The sequence below is a fragment of the Dichomitus squalens genome, assembly GCF_000275845.1.
Source record: "Dichomitus squalens LYAD-421 SS1 unplaced genomic scaffold DICSQscaffold_59, whole genome shotgun sequence".
Lineage (NCBI taxonomy): Eukaryota > Fungi > Basidiomycota > Agaricomycetes > Polyporales > Polyporaceae > Dichomitus > Dichomitus squalens.
Window position 1 is genome coordinate 161,723 of NW_006766941.1, and position 20,878 is coordinate 182,600.

At 56.9% G+C, this 20,878-nt stretch overlaps 5 protein-coding genes and 1 non-coding gene across 6 annotated transcripts; 3 read left to right on the plus strand and 3 right to left on the minus strand.

Moving 5' to 3' along the window:
• Positions 1–2,191: 2,191 nt before the first annotated feature.
• On the plus strand, positions 2,192–6,106 carry DICSQDRAFT_15010 (WD40 repeat-like protein; the record flags this gene model as incomplete). Its single annotated transcript, XM_007370003.1, has 5 exons — positions 2,192–2,378; positions 2,435–2,584; positions 2,634–4,168; positions 4,229–5,073; positions 5,209–6,106. Coding segments are annotated over 5 exons (3,615 nt in total), but the record flags the coding sequence as incomplete, so codon positions are not given.
• Positions 6,107–7,358: 1,252 nt separating this feature from the next.
• DICSQDRAFT_174188 (uncharacterized protein) lies at positions 7,359–9,107 on the minus strand (the record flags this gene model as incomplete). Its single annotated transcript, XM_007370004.1, has 4 exons — positions 7,359–8,700; positions 8,768–8,817; positions 8,879–8,968; positions 9,024–9,107. The coding sequence occupies 4 exons, from the start codon at positions 9,105–9,107 to the stop codon at positions 7,359–7,361; spliced, it is 1,566 nt and encodes a 521-aa protein (XP_007370066.1).
• A 2,421-nt stretch (positions 9,108–11,528) lies between these two features.
• Positions 11,529–14,047, minus strand: DICSQDRAFT_19714 (uncharacterized protein; the record flags this gene model as incomplete). Its single annotated transcript, XM_007370005.1, has 3 exons — positions 11,529–12,516; positions 12,567–13,283; positions 13,767–14,047. Coding segments are annotated over 3 exons (1,986 nt in total), but the record flags the coding sequence as incomplete, so codon positions are not given.
• Positions 14,048–14,737: 690 nt separating this feature from the next.
• DICSQDRAFT_157496 (uncharacterized protein) lies at positions 14,738–16,356 on the plus strand. The gene is made up of 2 exons (XM_007370006.1): positions 14,738–15,631; positions 15,701–16,356. The coding sequence occupies exon 1, from the start codon at positions 14,829–14,831 to the stop codon at positions 15,246–15,248; it is 420 nt and encodes a 139-aa protein (XP_007370068.1). The 5' UTR covers positions 14,738–14,828; the 3' UTR covers positions 15,249–15,631; positions 15,701–16,356.
• Positions 16,357–16,372: 16 nt separating this feature from the next.
• On the plus strand, positions 16,373–16,451 carry DICSQDRAFT_t173. The gene has a single exon. It is a non-coding gene; the product is annotated as a tRNA-Arg (tRNA).
• Positions 16,452–17,405: 954 nt separating this feature from the next.
• On the minus strand, positions 17,406–18,385 carry DICSQDRAFT_174190 (uncharacterized protein; the record flags this gene model as incomplete). The annotated part of the gene is made up of 2 exons (XM_007370007.1): positions 17,406–17,435; positions 17,495–18,385. 2 exons carry the CDS (start codon positions 18,383–18,385, stop codon positions 17,406–17,408), a joined length of 921 nt encoding a protein of 306 aa, XP_007370069.1.
• Between the last annotated feature and the right edge of the window lie 2,493 nt (positions 18,386–20,878).

The window sequence follows — 20,878 nt, forward strand, 5'->3', positions numbered from 1 at the left end:
TTGGAGAGGCCTTTAAGCGAGACAAGCTGTCCCGCTTGAGAGAGGATCGTTCGGCGTGCACATGAGTAAGTCGTGCCCAAGAAATTATATAGCAGGTGGAGCTGCTTCGGATCTACAAGAGCGGCTTCGGCGGAATGTTGCAAAACGGAAGGGTAGGTTGAGAACGTAGGCGATGAGGAGAGGATAGCTGAGGGAGAGCGAGCTAGTGCTTGCGCCGTCAAGATAAGGTGGACGAGCCCAAGTGCGTCAGGCGGTGAGGCGAGGTAGGATGCAGATAGCGACTAAGGTGTGAGGGAGTTAGGGGAGGAGAATACGGCGGTGGACAGCTTCGAGAGCTCTTCACGCGTTGAGCGCAGCTGTTCCGGGAGGCTCTCGTATTCGAGGGCCTGAACGTGCTGACGCGAGTTGCTCGCGCTCCCTGTTGCGCTCGGACGATATGTGGCCCTCCTTTTGCCTCGTGATGTCTCTCGTCCTCTCCCGTTCCCGACCATGGCTCCTCTCCTTCTCTTTCTGCTTCCCCCTCCGCCCGTCCCACTCACGATGTCGTTCTTGGTCTCGTTCGCGATCCCGATCTCGTTCCCTCTCCTTGTCGTGGTGCTTTCCAGATAACCGGCGTGACGGGTGCGAGCTAATGTGGTGACTTGACCATCTATATGAGGACCCGAAGGAGCCGTCCGCAAGGGTGGAAAATGCGTACCGGAGGAATCGACAAAGTCACAAAGGAATTCATGACGCTCTGACGGCGTGAAGGGAGTGAGTATCGGTGGCCTTTCTCGTGGGCGTGCGCTGGAACGGATGAAGGGTTCGGGCACATGCCTAGTAATTCACTCTGTTGTATGCCGTTAATCCTAACGTTTCCTTTCAATTAAACGTGGCATATATGTCCACCATATACCTATAAACATTCAGAGTTGTATGAGTCGTCGATATGGCGATGGAGGACCATCCTTTGCAACCCCAATCAACCCCGCCCGTGCCTTCTTGCAGATCAGCAGTGACTACCGATAACACCCAATGCCTCGCAAGACCATCAAAACTATCAAGGAGCAAGTTACTCACAATAACACGGTGTCTGGTGCCTCATGAGAAGGAGGTCCAGCATGCCCAAGAGACCTGCCACCCAAGCGCACCCCACGGTAGACGTCGTTGTTGCAGAGCAGACCGCCTTTTGACACAAAGCCCTCGGTAGCATATGTTCTTCAAAATTCCGACGGTTTTATGAAGAGCACACCATACTATTCAGCCAACAGCGATGTCTGAGTTCAGGAGGGAGCTGGAAGAGCGGGAATGTCCGGAGTTCAATGCCAACGAGCTGGCGCAATTCGAGTCCAGTACCGTGCCTGTTCGTCGCATTGGTGAGCCAGAGTATGCAAGAATTAGGTGTTTCAGTTGAGCAGTCAAAGAGAGGTTGCCATCTGAAGGTCCCATGGGGAGTTTGAGAGGGGTAAGCGGGTAAATGCGCGAGACGGGGCGCGGCGCTCAGACAACAAGCGCGCTGTGTACTTAGATGATTCTGCACCGTCCAGCAGCCACCCACGTCCTACAACATCCTCAGACCATCAATCAAGTCTGTCATGCGCAAGTTCAAGAGCAAGTGGCGCAAACATATCAAACTATCTTCTCAACCATCTACGGACGAAGCCAGAGGCGCGTCGATCAATGCGATATCTGCAGGTGTCGGTCGCACAGAGGTCGTTCCTCAGGCTTCGAGCAAGGTGAGTTTGACTTCGTAAATAACTTTACTGTCTGCCTGGAATTGACTGGACGTCTCATTCAAGGAAACGCAGAACGCAGCTCCCACCACAAGCCCCGCTGAGGATGTCGCCCAAATAAGGACAGCCGTCGACGACGGTCGCACAGCATTGGCCCCTCTTAGCTCACCCGATACAATCGTAGCCAAAGGGGCAACAGCCATCCAATCGACGACAGAATCTGTTGGAAGTGCGTACGAGCTGTGGAAGCCCGTGTTGGAGAAAGTGGACACGTTTGCATCGCTTGTTGAAAGCATTGGAGATGTGCGTCAATTCCTGTCCTTTATCGAGTCTCGGTCATGCTCAATATAATGTTCAGCTCCATCCCTACGCTAAGATAGCATCTACTGTCCTCCTTTCGGTGGTGATGGTACGCTGTCTCCGCTCATCATTCTGTTCCCGCTGCGGCTCTGACTCATACCCTTTAGCCTGTAATTGATCAGAACAAACGTGACGAGGCCATGGGCAATCTTCCCAAAGCGATGGACGACCTCTATGGACTCGTGAACAAGACCGGTCGCTTTACTGACTTGGACGAATATCGCAAAAGGCTGCTCAAGGATATGTCGAAGAAGACACAGGAGTGCGCTGAGTTCATCCAGGACGAGGCTCGTTTCACGAATTTCTGTGCGGATGTCCCTCGCTGAGTTCTTGTTATGATGCGTACTGAAGTTGCACTCCAGGGATCCGAACGGGAAGCAATGTCATATCGGGTTCACGCGTAGACGAGAAAGTACGCGAATTCACAGAGGCTTTCGTGGACCTTCGCAGGCGATTTACCGAAGGGGGGATGCTTGAAACTGAGATCCGCGTGGCGAATCTCGCAGACCTGAGTATGTCTTCATCACTTGCTATGACCCTCGTTCTCACCGACGGCTCAAGGCATAACCAACAACTTGCCCTATGTTCGCGGTGCAGGACTCGATTCAGGCAGAGCTTGTCTCGAGGGTACGCGCGTGAAGACGTTGGGTGTGCTCCGAGAGTGGGTCAACAATCCCAAGTCCGATGCCCCCCGAGTTCTCTTCCTTCTCGGCGGTGCCGGAACCGGGAAGTCTTCCGTCGCCCATTCCATTGGCGTATACTTGGGGACTCGTCGTCGCCTTGGCTCATTCTTTGGCTTCAACCGTGCCTTCCAAGCGGACCGTCCTCTGACCTCAGTATTCAGCACGATCGCGCACGATCTCGCGAACTGGAATTCTGACTTCCGATGTGCACTCGCCGCCGTCCTCCATGATGAGGGCCATCTCATAGGGTCAGTCGACATCGCTAAGCAGTGGGAGGGGCTTATTCTCAAGCCACTCAAGACCGTTACCTTAGTGCGGCCGGTACTTCTTGTCATCGACGCGTTCGATGAAAGTAGCTCCGCGGACGCGCCCGAGCGTCGTCTACTACTGAAGCATCTCACGGAGGGTTCTGGAAAACTTCCTCCCAACTTCCGCATCCTCATTACATCCCGTCCCGAGCACGATGTCATGCGCGTCGTGGGTCGCTCAAATGACGATCACCTGCGCTTGAGCCATATGATCCTTGACGACAACAAGGACGAGGCGATGCCCGACATCGAGTGCTACGTGCGCCACACACTTGCTCCAGACGATCCGGAATTCGAGGAACCCCTAGACAGTACGGACGTTCGAGAGCTGGCTGCCAAGGCGGAGGGTCTGTTCCAATGGGCGGCAACGGCTTGCCGGGCTATCCTTCAGAAGCCAGCCGGTCGCCCCTTGAAGCGACGGTTCGATTTGTTTATGATCGCAGTGTCGCAAGGTGGTGTTTCTTCCCTCGATGGCCTCTACCGAACAATTCTGGAGGACCTCTTCGCGTCGGACGACCAATATCTCATGGAACAGTTTCGTTCCGTGATGGCCCAGATGCTCTGCGCCTCCTCTCCGCTGTCGGTCGAATCCCTCGCGGAGATATGTCGTCTCGCGACCGGTGCACAGGAGGACGAGGTCAACGTCCTTGTGAAGGACATGGGCTCCCTTCTCTCGGGGATATATATCAAGAAATCCCCCATCCGTCCGCACCACACGTCGTTCCGCGACTTCTTGACCGACAAGGGTAGAAGTAAGGAATGGTTCGTCGACTTGGCGGCAGGGCATCCTGTCATGGCGCTTGGTTGCTTCCGCGTCATGAATAATCGACTGTCCTTCAACATCTGCCGTTTGAAGACGTCCCACACCCTCAACCGTGACATTGCTGATCTAGAAGCTCGCCTCTCCATCTCCGTCCCTCAAAGTCTGTCCTACGCGGCATGCAACTGGAAGGACCACCTCGCTACCACCCATCCACCTGACCTGCAACAAGAACTGAGCAGGTTCTTGCGAGACAAGCTTCTCTTCTGGTTCGAATTGCTCAGTCTCCTCAAGTCTATCAATCGCGCCGCCCCTTCCTTGGAAGCAGCACTCAAGGGCTATGACGTGAGTTTGGTCGTTGTACTTGACTCATCTGCATTGTGATCTGACTCGCGGCTATCATAGGACGCCGAAAGCGATTCATCGAAGGAGCTATTACTTGATGCGATCTCCTTCATCCGACGGTTTGCCAATGCCATAGCCCAGTCCGCTCCTCATGTCTACATGTCAGCTCTGCCTTTCTCTCCAGCTTTCTCTAGGGTCCGGACCAATTATCTTCCACGTTTCCCCTTTCTTCCTTTCGTCGATCGCGTTCGTAACGGTTGGCCACAGGATCAGGCAATCCTCTCGAGGCACACAGCCGCCATCCGTTCCGTGGCTTACTCCCCTGATGGTCGGCGCATTGTGTCAGGATCGGCGGACACGACACTGCGAGCATGGGATGCGGAGACAGGCGAAGCTATCTGTGAGCTGTCTTGTGGCTGCCAGGTTCTTGGGCTTGCTTTCTCGCCAGATGGCCGTCACGTCGCTGCAGCGCTCTCTGATTCCACGGTGAGGATATGGGACCCCATGACAGGGGAGGTTGTTGGTGAACCTCTACGGGGCCATCCGCGTTCAGTATGGTGTGTCGCGTACTCTCCAGATGGACTTCGCCTTGTGTCTGGCGATGATGACGGTCGTATTTGTGTTTGGTTGACGCAAACGCTCGGGATGGCTAATCAGTCTATCCATGACCATGCATCCTGCGTTCGCTGTGTCGCCTTCTCTCCGAATAGTCAATACATCGCGTCGGGATCCCATGATCACGTAGTGCGGGTCTGGGACACCATAGAAGGACAAGCTGTGGGGAAGCCCTTCGTAGGCCATACGGATCGGGTCACTTCTGTCCTATTCTCCGTGGACGGTCTTCGGATTGTGTCCGGGTCGCGGGACTCGACAATCCGGATCTGGGACTTTGAGACACAACAGATGTCAAGAACCATATCCCACGACCTTCTGGATCCTGTAGAGTGTCTCTCACTCTCTCGCAACGGCAGGCGTATTGCCTCTGGATCTGAGAATGGTCGCGTTCTCATATGGGATATGGAAACATACGGGGTTGTCAGGGGGCCATTTGTTGGGCACAGCGACGCCGTAGAGGCTGTTAGCTTTTCACCTGACGGTCACCACGTCGTGTCCGGCTCGCCCGATGGGACGATACGGATATGGTCCGTAGATGAGAGCATGAGCGTGGAAAGCCCTGGTGATGTCTCTTCTGAGTGGCCAGATTCTGCCCTCACGAGCTCCGTGACCTCACTCGCGTACTCACCTGACGGACGCCGGATTATATCGGGCTCTGAAGATGGCACCATCAACGTGTGGGATGCGGACGCTGGTAAATCCATCGGTGGGCATCTGAAGGGTCATTCCGACTTCATAACTCGCGTCAGGTTCTCTCCAGATGGCACTCGCTTTGTTTCCGCCTCATTGGATTCCACCCTTTGTGTATGGGACTCGACTACGCTCCGACCGCTCGGAGAGCTACATGGCAATACGGGCTGGATATGTGACGTTGATTACTCCCCAGACGGCCGCCGGATTGTCTCGTGTGACCGCATTATTCGCATATGGGATGCCGAGACATACGAGTGTCTCGTCAGGGCTTTGGTCGAGCATGAAGGTTATGTCAACTGCATCGCTTGGTCACCGGATTGCAAGCGCATCGCATCCGGCTCGGACGATGGGATAGTGCAGGTGTGGGATGCGGAGACGGGGCGCGCTGTTGGCGAGCCTTTCAGCGGCCACGAAGGCTGCGTCAACTCTGTTTCGTGGTCTAAGGACGGCCGGCATGTGATGTCATCTGGCAGGGATGGCACGATCAGATTCTGGAATTTGGAGAGATGGGCACCAGCAGGCGAGCCTTTACACGGCCACACAGGCCATGTTCACCATTCGACATATCCTCCGGACAAACAACGGATCGTGTCTTGGGGCGAGGACCGGACGATACGGATGTGGGACGCACAGACGGGGGAGTCTGTTGGGGAAGGCCTGTCCAATCCATTCGGAAGGATCGATTCCCTCGCGCTCTCTTCGGATGGTCGCCATATCGCATCAAGTTCAGAGATGTTCATCGTTGTTTGGGATGTGAATGCTTTCACAGGCAAGTAGCGTTTGTTCTCTTCTCGCTTTTAGGCTAAACGTAGAGATACCTCTCAAGGTCCCCCGGGAGTTCATCCCTCCTTAATCAACTTCAAGGCTACAGCAAGCTCATCTGAAGACCCGTCTGCCAGTGCGCTCTCAACTCCTCCGGGGTACAAGGAGTGGGACGGTTGGGTCATGGAAAAGAACGATAATCTTGTGATATGGGTGCCGGACGAGTATCGAGGACATGTGTTGTGGCGAGGGATGCTCTTCTTCGTTGGGCGTGAGGCACTCACCATCGACTTCGCAAATGCTAGCTACCAAATATAGGGGGCGAAATGTTGTTAGCCCCAAATCACCGCTTCAGTCTTGCTGGCCCAGCTACTCTTCATGACATGTATCCTTCCTCGTTGACTTTTCTTCCAAATCCCGGCCCCGTAGTAGTGCGTCGAACACCTAGCTGAGAACCTTGTAACGGTGTGACTGAATGTATGTACTTAGATGTGTCGGAGGACCCTTGATAATAGGACTACTTCACGTGATAAGCGTGGTATAAAGCGTCACGGCCTTCAGCGTACCTCCAGAGGACTGGCACACACCGCGGGATGCGCCACGCTATGCAGGTGAATAGATACCGCCCTTTTCGCGCCTATGAACTAAGCGCCGAAGTTAGAGATAAGGGATGTACTTACGCACAGGTATCTTAAGCTTCTCTACACGATCCTAAGAAGGATACACATACCGATGACCTTGCCCCGGGCCGTCCGAAACTTTCATCGAGATGGCAATCCCGGCAAGACTATATGGTCATTGCAGCCATGGAGATATCAATATCCGGAATAGGAACTTGAAGGAACTTTTACTTAGCGTCAGCCTCGTTGTTAGTCCCGGTAGTAAGCAGTCCCAACACCCATGAGCTGTGGCAAGCGAGCGAATACATCATCGCATTCCTGGAGTAGATACACTAGGATCTCCATATCGTCACGCCTGTGCTTGGACTCTCCAATGATGAGCCTACTGAGCAGCATCGGTGAAGCGAGTTGACGACCTCGCAGCGGTGAATATCTATGATAGACAGAGCGTAGACTTGCTCAACACGAAGGTAGACCTGCCGCTTCAATTCAGCTCTGAATCACCATAAAAGATAAGGCACCGTACCGTATGGACCCTCGTACCAGCCCAACTTCGTCTCGGTGTTCCATCGCTTCTTCTCTACATACGATAGCAGATGACGATATGGGATACTACGGACGCAATTCATCTCCGGCACATAGCGGTCGTATACTGATACAGAGGAGAAAGACAGACGAGCTAGGTGATCTGCGCACATCACGGCTTCGTCTTTCCAACCTTGCTCCACAGCCGCGAAGTAGAAGCGCAATGGGTTTGCTTCTGAGACTTTCTGCCAGAGGCCTCGCAGAATCTGCTCCGCCTTGGCCATCTCATATCTGTGCGCGGCAGAAAGGACGGCGAGGAACACGTCGGGTTTGAAGACTTGAGGATGGGCGACTGGATAGCAAAGACGGAGCAGGATGTCCAGGACAACACCGCACTCCTGAGCGCGATACACGGGGATCTCAATACCGTCAGATGTGTACTTGAGCTCTTCGAGGATGAGCCTACTGAGCAGTATTGGTGAAGCGAAGGCCAGGATATTGCGATGGACGTAGAAATCGAATTCGTCGTGAGAGCGGAAAATGAGATCTCCTGTTGCATGGGAGAATGGCTCGAACCCAGATAGGCCATCAACGGTCGCGCCCACAGGAATGGAACTGGCTGTGCTCGGTGGGAGACGGCAAAATGGCTCAATGCCATCGAATCTGACAATATAATAATAACTTGGCGTTGAGTTGACACTAGCACCCTTCCTCTTCTTCTTCCCCGGGCCTGCCCGTGGTTCAGAACAGGCCACACGAGAACGATAGAGCTGCAGGAGACGGAAGTAGGCTCCCGCGCTGATATCATCAAGCACGGGGTAGGTATCCTCGCTCCAGGTTTTCCCCATGATGACGGCAGCTTCAGCGGCAGACTTGGCCTCTTCTTCCAGGTGGAAGACACAAGCAACAGAGTATACACCAAGTGGGTCTACGTCGAGGCATTGCGGTGCCATTAGGGACACCTTCATCTGATCGATGACGGCAGGAGCATCGTACTTCACTCCGGCGGCGAGGACCCTACGGATGTGGTCCACCGACGTCAGCTTCGGGTTGATTACGGGATAGCAGATCCGCAAGAATGCATCCATAGTCTCGCTGTCCTCCGCTACCGGGATCGCCTCTCTTGCCTCGTTCAGAGGTTCAGGGATTGACAGCAAATCCTTGAACGTGCCGCTTCCAAGGGCGAGGATGGTCTTGTGGACGCGAAACTCCACGTTGTCACTGGTCCGAATCATGACATCGGCACTGTCCTCGTTGAATGGATGCGTGGCACGCTGCACTGCGGGTACGAGTGCGGGTGGCTGTTCAGACTCGCTCCTGAACAGGCTCATATCTAGTGATATAAGCGAATCAGAAAGCTCAATGTGACTTGGATATCGCTCACCGGTTGCCGACGCTGACGCTGGATATGGTAACCTTGAGAATGGGAGAGGGCTTGCTGAGGGGTGTCACAATCAGTCATCACCAAGCATTCGAGAAGATGGCATAGGCATACCGCGATGTACGACGGAGGTATCCTTAGTGAATGAAGATCGAGGTTGCGGCAGTTAGGGTAGGATCGATAGAAACACTGCAACCGCTTATCCTAGGATCGCATTGCAATCAGAGGGAAGTGAGCGCTGGACGGACCGTATACATACCGCGTTCCGAAGGTAATGGTCAACCACGTCGACGGGTCGTTTACCGGTTGCCGGTGTGGTTGGAGAAACGGCGGAAATGATCATGAGGACAAAAGGTAACTCGTGTGCACTGTGCATGTTCTTGCCCTCCAGGAAACCATACTGGAGACCGAGAGATTGCAGGTACGCGTTGTAGAGGGTGCCATTCAGTAGACTATATACACCAAAAGTACATCTATGAAACAAGCAAACCTAGAAGGATACACGTATACGCGGGAATGCACGACACGGACGGGGGGAATGAAGGCGGGATACGAACCACAGCGAAAAAAGGACGACGTCCAGGAACAGGAGAGGGAGACCAGTCATACCAACACTACTACTGCTGCATATTCAGCGCGTGGGGAGTACGATAACTAAGTACTGCGAGGGTCGTGAGTGTACGGGCCAGGAGACGAACACAGCAAACACCAGACGACGCTTCAACCCCCAAAACGACGAGAGACAGACCACGACGACCAAGACCAAGCCCCAACGCACAAGACACATGAGAAGGATGATGGAGGTGAGGAGAGGTGAGGGGGGTGCGAAAAATCACACCACCCCCGTCGGCCAGACGAACAGGCCAACGGGATGAAAAGTTTAAGAAGGAGATAAACCATGAGCGTACGATAGGAGAACGTGAAAAGGAGAAGGCGATGATGGACGAGTTGTGGGGTTGTGTAAGTCCAAAAACAAAAACAAGACTACATGACGCGATGCGACCGCGGAGATACACGTACAGATGTGTACATATGTAAGTCCTCTGGAGGGGTGGTTGCAACTGCATGATGCGAATCGGCGTACCGCCTCGAGAGACCTTCGAGACGGCGAGAAGCAAGAGAAAAGTCGATGCTGCGCGGTATGAACAAATGGCAGACCGCGCGACCCGCCGGGGAGCAGGCGGCGTGATTATGTGCGAGAACACGGGCATTTAGCATATAGATGACTGCCAAGGGAGAAACGGGAGGCGTGAGATGATGAGGCGATGAACAGCTTGCCATACGCATATTTGAATAATTGACGGTCGAGACGATGGATGAGGTGAGTCATGTGTTGGTGGTATGGATTGTGACCGGAACTGCGTCATGTGCGTCGATGGGCAGAGGGGGACAACGGCATTCATAGGCAAGGGGCCGGAGAAGCAGAGCAAGGCGGAAGAAGGGCTCAGGCAGACGCAGCATTCGAGCTCCATATTGAGCCCAAGAAGCCGCGTGCGGAGTGCACAATCTCGGCAGCGCGGTTGACAAGCGTCCCCGCCTGCTCCTGCATGCCATCGAACGAGACCCGCTGCGCACGAGGGAGATGTCTCGAGGACGAAGGGCTGACGGGAGATGTCGGTGAATCCAGCGCGGAGTCGACCGAATCACCAGTGGCGGCTGTGGACGCCGATGTCGCGTTCCCAGCCGACCTCGACGTGCGCGATGCAGACTCCTGAGATGCAGAGATGGGCGAAGAGACAGGCTGAGCCGTCTGCGCAGGAGGGACCGATATCCGGAACGCAGCGACAGGCGAGTTGGCAGGAGTGGGGTGTCTCGATCTCTGCTCCTCTTCCTCCTCCAGTTCAGGGATCGGCGAGGGGACGACCGGGGCCTTCGCAGCGGGGGCATAGACCGACAGCTTTGGGCGGTCCACAGGTTCTGACGGCGCCACCAGCTGCTGTTGCTGCTGCTGCTGCTGCTGAATATGCGCCGGCCCAACAGTCGACACGCTCGCCGTCTCCGTCGAAGAGCCCGACACGGACGACGGCGGCGACGGCGCCCGCTCCCTCCCCGCCTGCCGCTGCTCCCGCTCCAAAGCCGCCTCCGTCAGCACGGGCGAGTACGGCTGGTACCGCCCGCCCTCGGCGCTGCTCCCGCGCGACGGCGAGCCCACGACGCCCGGGGGGCTCAAGCTGTCGCCCAGCCGCCTCCCCGTGCGGTCGCGCCCCCTCTCCTCCTCGCCCCTCCGCCTGCTCTCCCGGACGTCCGCGTCGCGCTCCCGGTCGCCGCGGCACCGGCCCCCGACGTACGCGCCGCCGTTGACGATCCCGATCGTGCTCCCGGTGGGCGAGATGCTCCCGATCGGCGAGCTCGCGCCCCGGCTCCGGCTCCTGCTCCTGCTCCCCGACCGTTCCCGGTCCGAGAACGACGACGTGCGCGTGGAGGAGCGCCCGCGGGAGCTCGAGCCGGAACGCGAGTCGCTCGAGTGGTACGACGACGACCCGGTGGTGGTGCTCCCGCTCACGCTGGGCGAGTGCGGCATGCGGCCGCGCATGGGGACGACGTCGGAGGGCGAGAGCAGCGCGGGGTCCGCGCATATGCCGGAGCTGGGGGCGGACGACGGTACAACAGAGTTCGCGGTGGACGACGACGACGAGACGAGGTGGGCGTGTGAGGGGTTGGCGCGGGGTATGGGCACGGGCACGGGGGCTGTCGTGGGCACAGGGCCGTAAGACGACGACGCGCCTTCCTGGTGCTCGTGTATCCGGTACAGCACAGGCGACCGAGACGGGCTGCTCTCGCGCGAGCGCTCCTGCCTCTCCTCGACGGCCCCGTTCACCTCGTTCACGACCACGACGGGCATGTCCGCGTCCGGCGTCCGTGGGGAGTCGACCGGGCTCGGGCTGGGGCTTACGCGCCAGCCACTACTCCGCCCTGTGGGGACGCTCGCCGCACCGCCTTCTGCATAGCGCGTCACGGCGTCGTGCGCGTCGTCGTCTCGGATGTCGCGCTGCGGCCGTCTCCGCGGGTATTGCGCGCACCCGGAGCTGAAGTCCTCGCCGAGGTCGGGGCCCCCGAAGTAGTCGTACGCGTCCTCGACGAGAGAGTCGTGGAGGTGCATCGGGGAGTCGACTATCGTCTGCGCGGGGAAGAACGTGCCGGAGCCCGAGCGACGCATCAGCGTCGGCAGGGGCTGATGCTCTGGCGGCAGCGTCGCACTCTGCGCTTGTGGCGACGCGCCCGGGGCGGGCGAGCGCGGGAGGGGCGAGCGGGGGTATGTCGGGGCGGTGCCAACGCTGAAGTACGACTCGCGATGGTGGTACACATCGCCGCCGCTCCCGCTGTTCATGCTCGGAGTGCCGGGGAGGCTGTAGTGGTTGCCGGTCGGCACGTAGACGAGGTCGACGTCCTTCGGCGACTCGAGCGTCTTGCCTTCCTGGACCGTCCCGAGCTCGTTCCCGACCCCGGTGCTCTTCAGTAATGTCGGTGCGATGGGCGCGATGGTGACATGTTCCCTGTCCGTCGACTGTCGACGGACCATCGGGGGGCGCGGACGCGACGACATAGTGTTACCCGGGCTGAGTGGGGTGGCGAGCGAGGACTTCAGCGTCGACGACGCCGAGTTTGATCGCGAGCGTGAGGAGGCCGTCCGCATCTCGAGCACGTCATCGTCATCATCGTCCTCAGAGTCCGACCCCATCACGACGTTCTCGTGGAAGTAGTACGTCGACGGCTCGTCGTACTCTCCATCGTACGCCAACTCCGAGTCGTACCTGATGCACACGTTAGCCCATCGCGACACTCACATGTCGGGGCCACTCACCCATCATCGTACGCATCGAACAACCGTCCGCCAGCAGGGCCCGTTATGGAGCGCTTCAGCTTCGGCTTCTCGATCGCGATGCATTGCTCCACAAACGTATTGAAGCTGATGTGCTTCTTCTTCGCTGGCCCATCTATGCTCGACCGCCCGCTCAGGTCTTGATCGCTGCTCGTGGACCCTGACCCGTCGCTAACCGTCGCCACGCGTACGACCGGCGGTGTCGGTCCGGCTTGTGACGCAGATGGGGAGGCGGAGCCAGAGGCAGACGTAGACGTAGAGGCGGGTGGCGCAGATGCGGAGCCGTCCTCGGCGATGATGCGTGGTGGCGAGTTCTTGCGGAACGGACGACCGCGCAGGTTGATGTGGGTATCGCTCTTCGTGTGCACAAGTGGGGGACGCGTAGATGGCGCGCTCGACCCGCACTTGAGGTCTTGCACAGTGTCGTGCTCTTCCTCCTCGTCGCTGTCGGCGTGGTTGAAGAAGGGGCTGGCAGGGAGCGACAGCAATTGACTGATGCTGCGTCGCTTGAGGATCGGCTTCTTGGGTACGGGTACGGGAGCCGAGTACACGCTCGTCTGGAACGGACCGGGAAGGGCGTCGATGCTGGTTTTCCGGTGTCCGGCGTTGAGCTTCGAAGTCTTGTGTTGTGAATAGTCGGTCCAGTCGTGGCCGATGTGTAGGGGTCCATAAAGCCATGTTACGTCAGAGTCCTTCAGCCTGGAATAGACGTAAGCAAGGGGCACTCCGTCATTCAATCGCTCAACACAAGGAGGGGATCGCGTGTAAGAAGCGCGTTCATGAATGCCAGCGAACGACTAATGCTAGGGGTTGCGAACCAATCGGCCGCGCCCCGGACCGTCGAAGCCCAACATGGAGAAAATGCGAGCAGAGAGTGCCGCGCATCGAGAAGAGGGCAAAGCAGCCAGTCGCAAGAGATCCACGCCCTCGCCCCTAGGGCTTGCGCCACAGCCTGCGGCATTGGATACTGGTTGTGGTGGAGTGAAGGAGTAAACGCCGCCAAACTGCGACGCGAGCTGCGGCGAAAGGCAAAGGGAGCCCCGAAAACGCTGCCTGCCACAGTCGAACGGTCCGAGGGGTGTTATTGCGACACACTCTCCCCTCATGTTTGAGGAGCGCATACATGCGAGGGGAGCGAGCGATACGAGAAATAAAGGGATGGCGAGGTATAAAAGAACGTACCAGTTGAGCGTCTCGGGGCTTACAGTGGGAAGTTTGTTCCTCTGCTTCCACCAGGTGCGCCAGCTCGCATTCTCGAGGCGCATGCCATTCGCGATGGCGTTCTTCTGGCGGGTCATGGAGCGCCATGATCGCCAGACATCCTCCTCCTTCCAGTTGTGGGAGAGATAGTCGACCTGGCCCTCGGGTTGGGTGTCAAAGGAAGAGTCGTCTGGGACGGCGTTGTGGGTGACGGATACGAGCAGGACAGGCAGATAGCTTGTCAGAGTCGCGGGAACCGGCATACTCATGAGAGCAGTCGGGAGAGGTAGAGGGAGAAGTAGTGGCAGATGAGAGAGGCGTAGCAGAGGGGGCTAGTGATCTGACCGAATCGTTCCAGAAGGAAGCAGCTGGGTAGGTCCGAAGGTGAGTCGGCAGCGAGGGTCCGAGTGCAGCTAAAGAGGCAAGACGCCTGATGACCAGGGCCGGCTAGAGGGGCTACCGCAGTCTGTAGGGCACCGGGCCTAGAGACTGAGCCGAGTGTGCTGCTGCGCTGTATTGTGTGGGGTGTTCAGCAGGCCGCCATGGACGGCGGGGAGGATAAGATGAGGGGAGGGTGGAGAGGGGGATGGAGAAGCTGTTGGCGGTGATGGCTGCAGCTTTGCGAGGGACCCCCGCCATCTTCCGAGCCCGGCCACGTGCCCTGCGCCCGCCGGCTCTCCCTTTCCGCCCTCGCGCCAATTTTCCTTCATCGATCATTGTCCCGACACTGCGCAAGAACACGGCTGTAAGTATAAACGTTCTCCCTCCTCAAACACTCCCATCGCGCGACGACAATATCATAAGTAAATAACGCAAGTAATATAGTATGTATCAGAGACGCGGACCGGACGGACCTGGGTAGCTTCCGAGGTGCACCCATATGTATGCCCTGCGCGTCGCGCCTCTCGGGCTAGTCTGCCCCCGGTCCCCTCCATGCACACCAAATCTCCGCTCTTCCCTGCACCAGCACCGACCTCGAGCACGCCTTCTTCCCCGCCCAAACCCACCTGAGCCACTCGCGCCTCCCCGCCGCGACCCCGCTCCATGCCCCATACGTCTCTGCAGCTCCGAATCTCCCCACGCGCCTCTCACGCGGATCCTACAACGACGAATGGCCGTGCAACACCCCGCGGCGCGCCGCCCCCGCATTGCCTGTCGCCCCATGTCGCAACTCATGATACTCATCAATTGAGCGGTGTCCACGGACGCGGGGAATGGCTTCGCATGACCTGCATGACCGCACACGCGCGAACGTGGGTCGCCCAGCCCGTACAGCTCTCCGACCGCACCCCGTTTCGCATTCTCATGCCCGCGCCCGCCGCTGGCTGCGTGTGCTGTCATCTGACCGTCGCTCGCAGAGTCGCAGCTGCCCCCCAGGCCCGCGTTCTCCCAGCCATGCCAACCAGAGAACTGCCAGTGCCGTGCTCCGGGCGCGCGAGCGCTGTGCGGCATCCCATCGCATGATTCGTTCCTAGCCCTTCCTTCCGTGCCGCGATGCAGTCCGCTTCCCTTGTCTGTCGCGCTTGGGCCGTCCTCGAGCTTGGGTGCCTTCGAGCTAATCTCGTGCCCCGCAGTGTTCAGCTCGTGACCTTCCTTCCCCACACCAGCCCGCCCTGTCTATCCGCGACGCTCGGGGCTTCTCCGACAATTGATTTGGTGTGGTCCTCCGTTCCCTAAGGCGACAGGCGAACGCCACGGTCCCGCTTCGCTTCCAATCCACACGAAGACCCAGCCATCTGAAGCTCCGGCCTGCGCAGCACTGCAGACACACTGCCCTGTTGGTGCCGGGCGTTCCACTCCCTCCGAGACCCAAGTTCCGCGTGTCCCTTCCCCCTCGAATGCCTCAGGTAAGCCCACACAACATGCAACCCCTGTGGAAAATCGTCCGAGCGTGTTTCACACCGACTGCTATGCAGATCGCCCGCGTCCCTGATCACATGGATCTCACGCCTCCCTCATCGACGTCTCCCGCCGGAGGCGGATCTGGCGGATCTCTTGGTCTGCACACTATGCCATCCGGATCCCGCGGTGGAGCTCGCGCGTCCGTCCTCGATCACACACACACCCGTTCGCGTTCGTGGGCGCACTTCCCGCACCACGGACCGTCGGCCGTGGTACGTCTTCCTAGTAGACGAGACTCTCACAGGAGTTCCCGATCGTTCTGGCGTTGCATAGGGATCGGGCGGGTCGTCTCTGACCCCGATGTCTCATCGTGATAATTCACATGGAAGACATAGGTGCTCAGCGGTGACACGCTGTGTTATCTGTTCATGAGAGGTCCACTATACTACACAGCGAACCGTACGAGCGTACTTAGCAGGGGTACAGTGTCTGCAACCAGGCAGTCTCCGCCGTGGCTATGCAGACTCCTCGTCAACGATCGCTCGCCCGCTGCGCTGTAGCTATCGCAAGAGGTACGACCGTAGGGGTTCGCCGACCTCATTTCCATCTTTAATGCGACTTGCTATACTATGCGCCCTTGAACGGTGATACCGAAGGCAGTCGTCATGTCTTGCGCTCCGCTCGCGAGCGCCAGATATTACAATGGTCAGGCACATGGAATTCAGCCGAGCTACATGCATTTCATTGGCTGCCTGGCGTAATGGCAACGCGTCTGACTACGATTGAGTAATCAGGAGATTGCAGGTTCGACCCCTGCGGTGGTCATGATCGCTGAGTGAAGTGTTCATTTTTTTTGGTGCATTATCGTTGCGGAAATGACAACATAGGTACCGTGATACGGATATGTCCTCTGCCCCTATCGTCCTTTGTCGCGAGCATCTTGGTCGGATGTAGACACCACCACCCACCAGTTGGCTTCCCCAATGCATATTGCCGATGCCGTCGAGCTCGCTTCGGCCCCGGTCTATTCTGTTGACGGACTCGAGATTATACGGGTCACCGCATTGAGATTAGTCAATAATCATGCATAGTGTCTCCATGAGGAACATCTCAAACCTACGCTTGTTGCCCGAAAAGATAATCTGTTGGTACCGGTCCGCAGGCGCAACGTGCCTCACATTCATGTACCGCTCACTGAAGCCACAATTGCACAGACAGGTGTCTTGCTGGTCCAGCTCGTATACGGTCGTGCCAGAAGCAGGATGGGCGACCCTCCCTAAGCCCCGGGACAAGCCATCCGGGACTTGTCCCCAACAGCTGCAGTGGATAGCATTAGATCTTGAATTGGTGCGAACATGCGAGATGCGTAGGCTTTGACGGTGAACGCACAGGTCATCTAAGAGGTGCGCGTATGCGACATGCCTCAGGCTGCACCCTCGTGCTTAGACAGCGAGGGGATAGCTCACCAAACGTGTCCCGTAAGTCTAGGTGTCAATAGGAGTAGGGAACGACGCCAGGATGTTGCACGGTGTCACGGACCGCGCATGTGTCTGTCAAAGGTAAGTATGATGTACTCACCTGGCCGCTTGGACGGTGAAGACCTGCCCAGAAACGTCAATAAATACGAGCATAAATAAGGGAATAAATAGTGGTAGTGTACATATGATGGCTACTTAACGATAGCATAGACGGTAGATCATAAGAGCAGAGCATATAGGGATACCTAGCGGAGAATTGGGCTGATACATGGGAGACGTGCACGCTTCATTGAGTCGGGTCTCATTCCGACTCCGGCCAGGTAAGGACCACCTACGTAGCGCGCCCATTAGCGGTCACAGCTGTCCAGAACAGAGTGACCGGTGACTCACCTTGTCTACATGTGCCTCGATTGTCTCTGCCACGTACTTGGTGAAGTCATAGAAAAGAAGTATCTTCTCCGGATTCGAGCAGTAGCTGCACGCCCCGCGTCTACGGCCACCCCCGTCCTTTCTGCTCCGACAGGACGAAATTACACCCCGTAGTAATTCCGGTGCAGTCACTGATGTAGCAGTGGGCCACCGCTGCATAGCGATCGCAGCCATGTACGGGCCGTACCAGCACGGTGTCTTCCCGTCATCTGCCCATTCGCCTAATCCACATGCGCTCTCCAACTGCGTGCGCCACTTGCCCTCAGCCACGCACCGCGCAGCTTCACGGCATTCTTGTTGGTAGGTGAGGAGGCGATGGAGGTAGCTCGCCGGAACGCCCAAGTCGTCCAATGGTGCGTACGTAGATGTGGATGATTCATGTTCCATCCGGAGAGTCCGCTTTGCTGCAGAGGCAGCGAGGTCGCGCATCCCGCAACGGCACCCAATGGCGTAGAGCAATACCGGGTCAGTAGATGGGTCGTCCTTCTTGGACAGGAGGGCATTGCGTAAATATCGCACCGCTTTCTGCATCCTGTACTTCTCCGCAGCCATGAGCGCATGATATATGCCGACGATATCGGTGGAGGGCGGCTCGTCGACTGGGTGGTAGATCTTGAGGATAATAGAGATAACGGTGCTCGTCTCGGTAACAAGGAGACGGCGTGGGCGCGAGGACGAAGTACTGGACAGCTGAGATGCCAGCACGGGGGATGCGAGGTAGAAGAGAACGGCACAGGACTGGAAGAGTACACCGTCTGAGGTTTCGAGAGTCAACCCCGGATCGTCTCCATCCAACATGCATGAACGAGGTCTTGACGTCGACGGGGAGGAGTCCCTGGTTGGTAGGGTCATTGTGGAGCGTCGGCCGAGGGGTACTTCTGACCATCGGACACCTGATTTGGTTCGCGTCGTAGAGTACGGTCTAGGACCGAGGATGGATCGTTCTGACACACGTTCATCACTTGGACAGTACGAGAGGCGTTTGCGGTGCGGTTGGACAGGTCGTTCATCTGACTGGTCCTGGAAGGGAGGTTCGTACATTGTACGTCGACGACTTGTTGCATTATGGTCATCAAACGAGGTGGTTCTTGGAGCTGGCTTCACAGGTTCATCGGAAAAAGGGTGTGAGAATATGGGCGCATGTGCAACAATGGACTGTCTCACCTCTTCTGTTATGTGCTTGAGCTGCATGATGATGCTGTTGTCCTGCTTATGTGGAGTAGTTAGTCGTTGGATGTTGGAGGTTGAGAGTAAAGAGTACGCAATAGGAGCGTGAGTCAAACGACTAGCAGACTCTGACCTTGGCTGTGTGCTACCGCAGCCGCATCACACGTTTGAGCGTCTAAAAGGAGGCTGTGCGTGCTTGCAGAATTGCATCCATGTCGCTCGTTATCGAGGCCACTATATATATCATGCGGACGTACCAGGAGGTTGAAATCAAGTACATGACAATTGAGTAACGACCAATGCGTCGGAATATATTGCAGGGCAGTGGTTGACCGCAATACGCGCTTGTTACCAGTTACCGTCTAGTTTCGGCGCTCCTGGATTTCGAAGCCCGGGAGCCGTCGGAACGCCAATTAACCACTGGTACTACATGTGCCGATGGGCACTATGGCAGGATGAGGGGGGGAAACTGGGGGTTGTCATAAAGTCCAAGTATGAGGAAGCTCAAAAGGAGGGGAAATGTCGCGGCGAAGCAATCGTGTCAACGCTATTTGTCCGTATTTTGCGACACCGTCGACCAGCTGCCTGCACGCTGCCGCAGCGCTAACTACGAAGTTCAATATACCGTCACGGCCGAGCGAGACAAGCCTACTTTCCCAATGAAAATATATGCACGGATGCCAAGGGATGACATATATACATTCTTTACAAACTGAGAATCAGTGGGAAGCGATACTTTGCCCTTAAACGGTGTGCACCCTTCGAGGGTGGCCGACTAGAGTCCTTTCGCAACCGATTCAGAACCGGATTGGATCTGCCCAATCTCTGAACTGGTGATGGAGTGGATACCTTGCTAAGCGCGCTATCGCACAACGGTCGAAGGGATGTGCGAGGGACCCACCTTAGCTGATTCTGAACTGGGAGCGCTGACATATTGAACTACCCCACCGGTTTCAGATCGCCTGCGAAAGGACTCCACCGACTCCCCTAGTGGAAGTCAGCACTACCCAACTCCGGCGGAGGCGCGGGGAAACACGCGCGGATAAATTCAATGCACTTGAAGGGTTGAAGTTTCAGCGTGGCTAGATGGAGTCGGATAAGTCGACTCAGTACTATCTGTACATATACGATCCCTAGTGAACAACATGGACTATCCCGAGGTGAGCCTAGCGACTTCCCGGTCGCACCCATACTCTTTTCGGCTGCTGTATCTGCTTGTCGCATTCACTACAGATACGCATATCATTATATGTACGCATATCCCAACAATTACCCATCGTCATGTCACTGCATCTTGTTGCTCTCCTCAGGTACGCAGGGCAATTCCCGCCATTCCAGCATAGTCTATCTCTAGGGATCAGATCATTTCATGCCCTGAAGCGACGCTGTTGAATTTACCTTCGCCTCCGCCTCCTCCAAGCATCTCGCTAGACGGCGAACGAATTTCAGAATGCCTGCCATGTCCTTTGGTCTTCCGATGCACGAGCCACATCTGAAGCTAGTGGAATGGCTGTCGCTGGTCAAGGCCTTTGTCAAGAACTCAGCGTCCGTAACCAACTCCGACCTCGGCCAATCCATGGATCCCGCCTTTTTGAGGTACGGCTCAAGCCAGCATGGCGGTTCTGACTCTCGGTAGGGGGAGCATGTTGGAATCCTGGCGTCAAGATGGCGAGCTCGCGGAACGAGCGCCACAGGTCCCGCCCCCCGACGGATATCCGCGCCCTTATCTACCCCTATTCTACTGTGTATATAAGGTCTATTGTATGTACTACGTACGGCACGCGTTTGCACCGGCCAAACGCGAATCCCATTTGTGCCCGCTTGCCCTCGAACTTCTACACCTGTATATTATGCATATTTTTCCGAAGGTATTTGAGGTACAGAAGATGTGCAGTAGAATACCGGCCATTGAGCGTGACCTTGCGCCACAAGACAGTCATTCATTGTCAATCTCCGCTCGAGCGCCTGTGCGCGCGAATTTGCACACCCGGGTCGGAGTCTTGACCGGCAGTTCTCGGCATATGTGACTTTTCGTGACCACTCCGCGGAGAAATGTCCGAACACACCTAGTCTCGTGACCAGACGTTCGGAGCTCCAAGCGGGAACGAAAAATCGGAGGTTCCCGAGGACCTTAACGTCTGGTGGCTTCACCCCCGTGACTCCCCCATCGGTGACCGA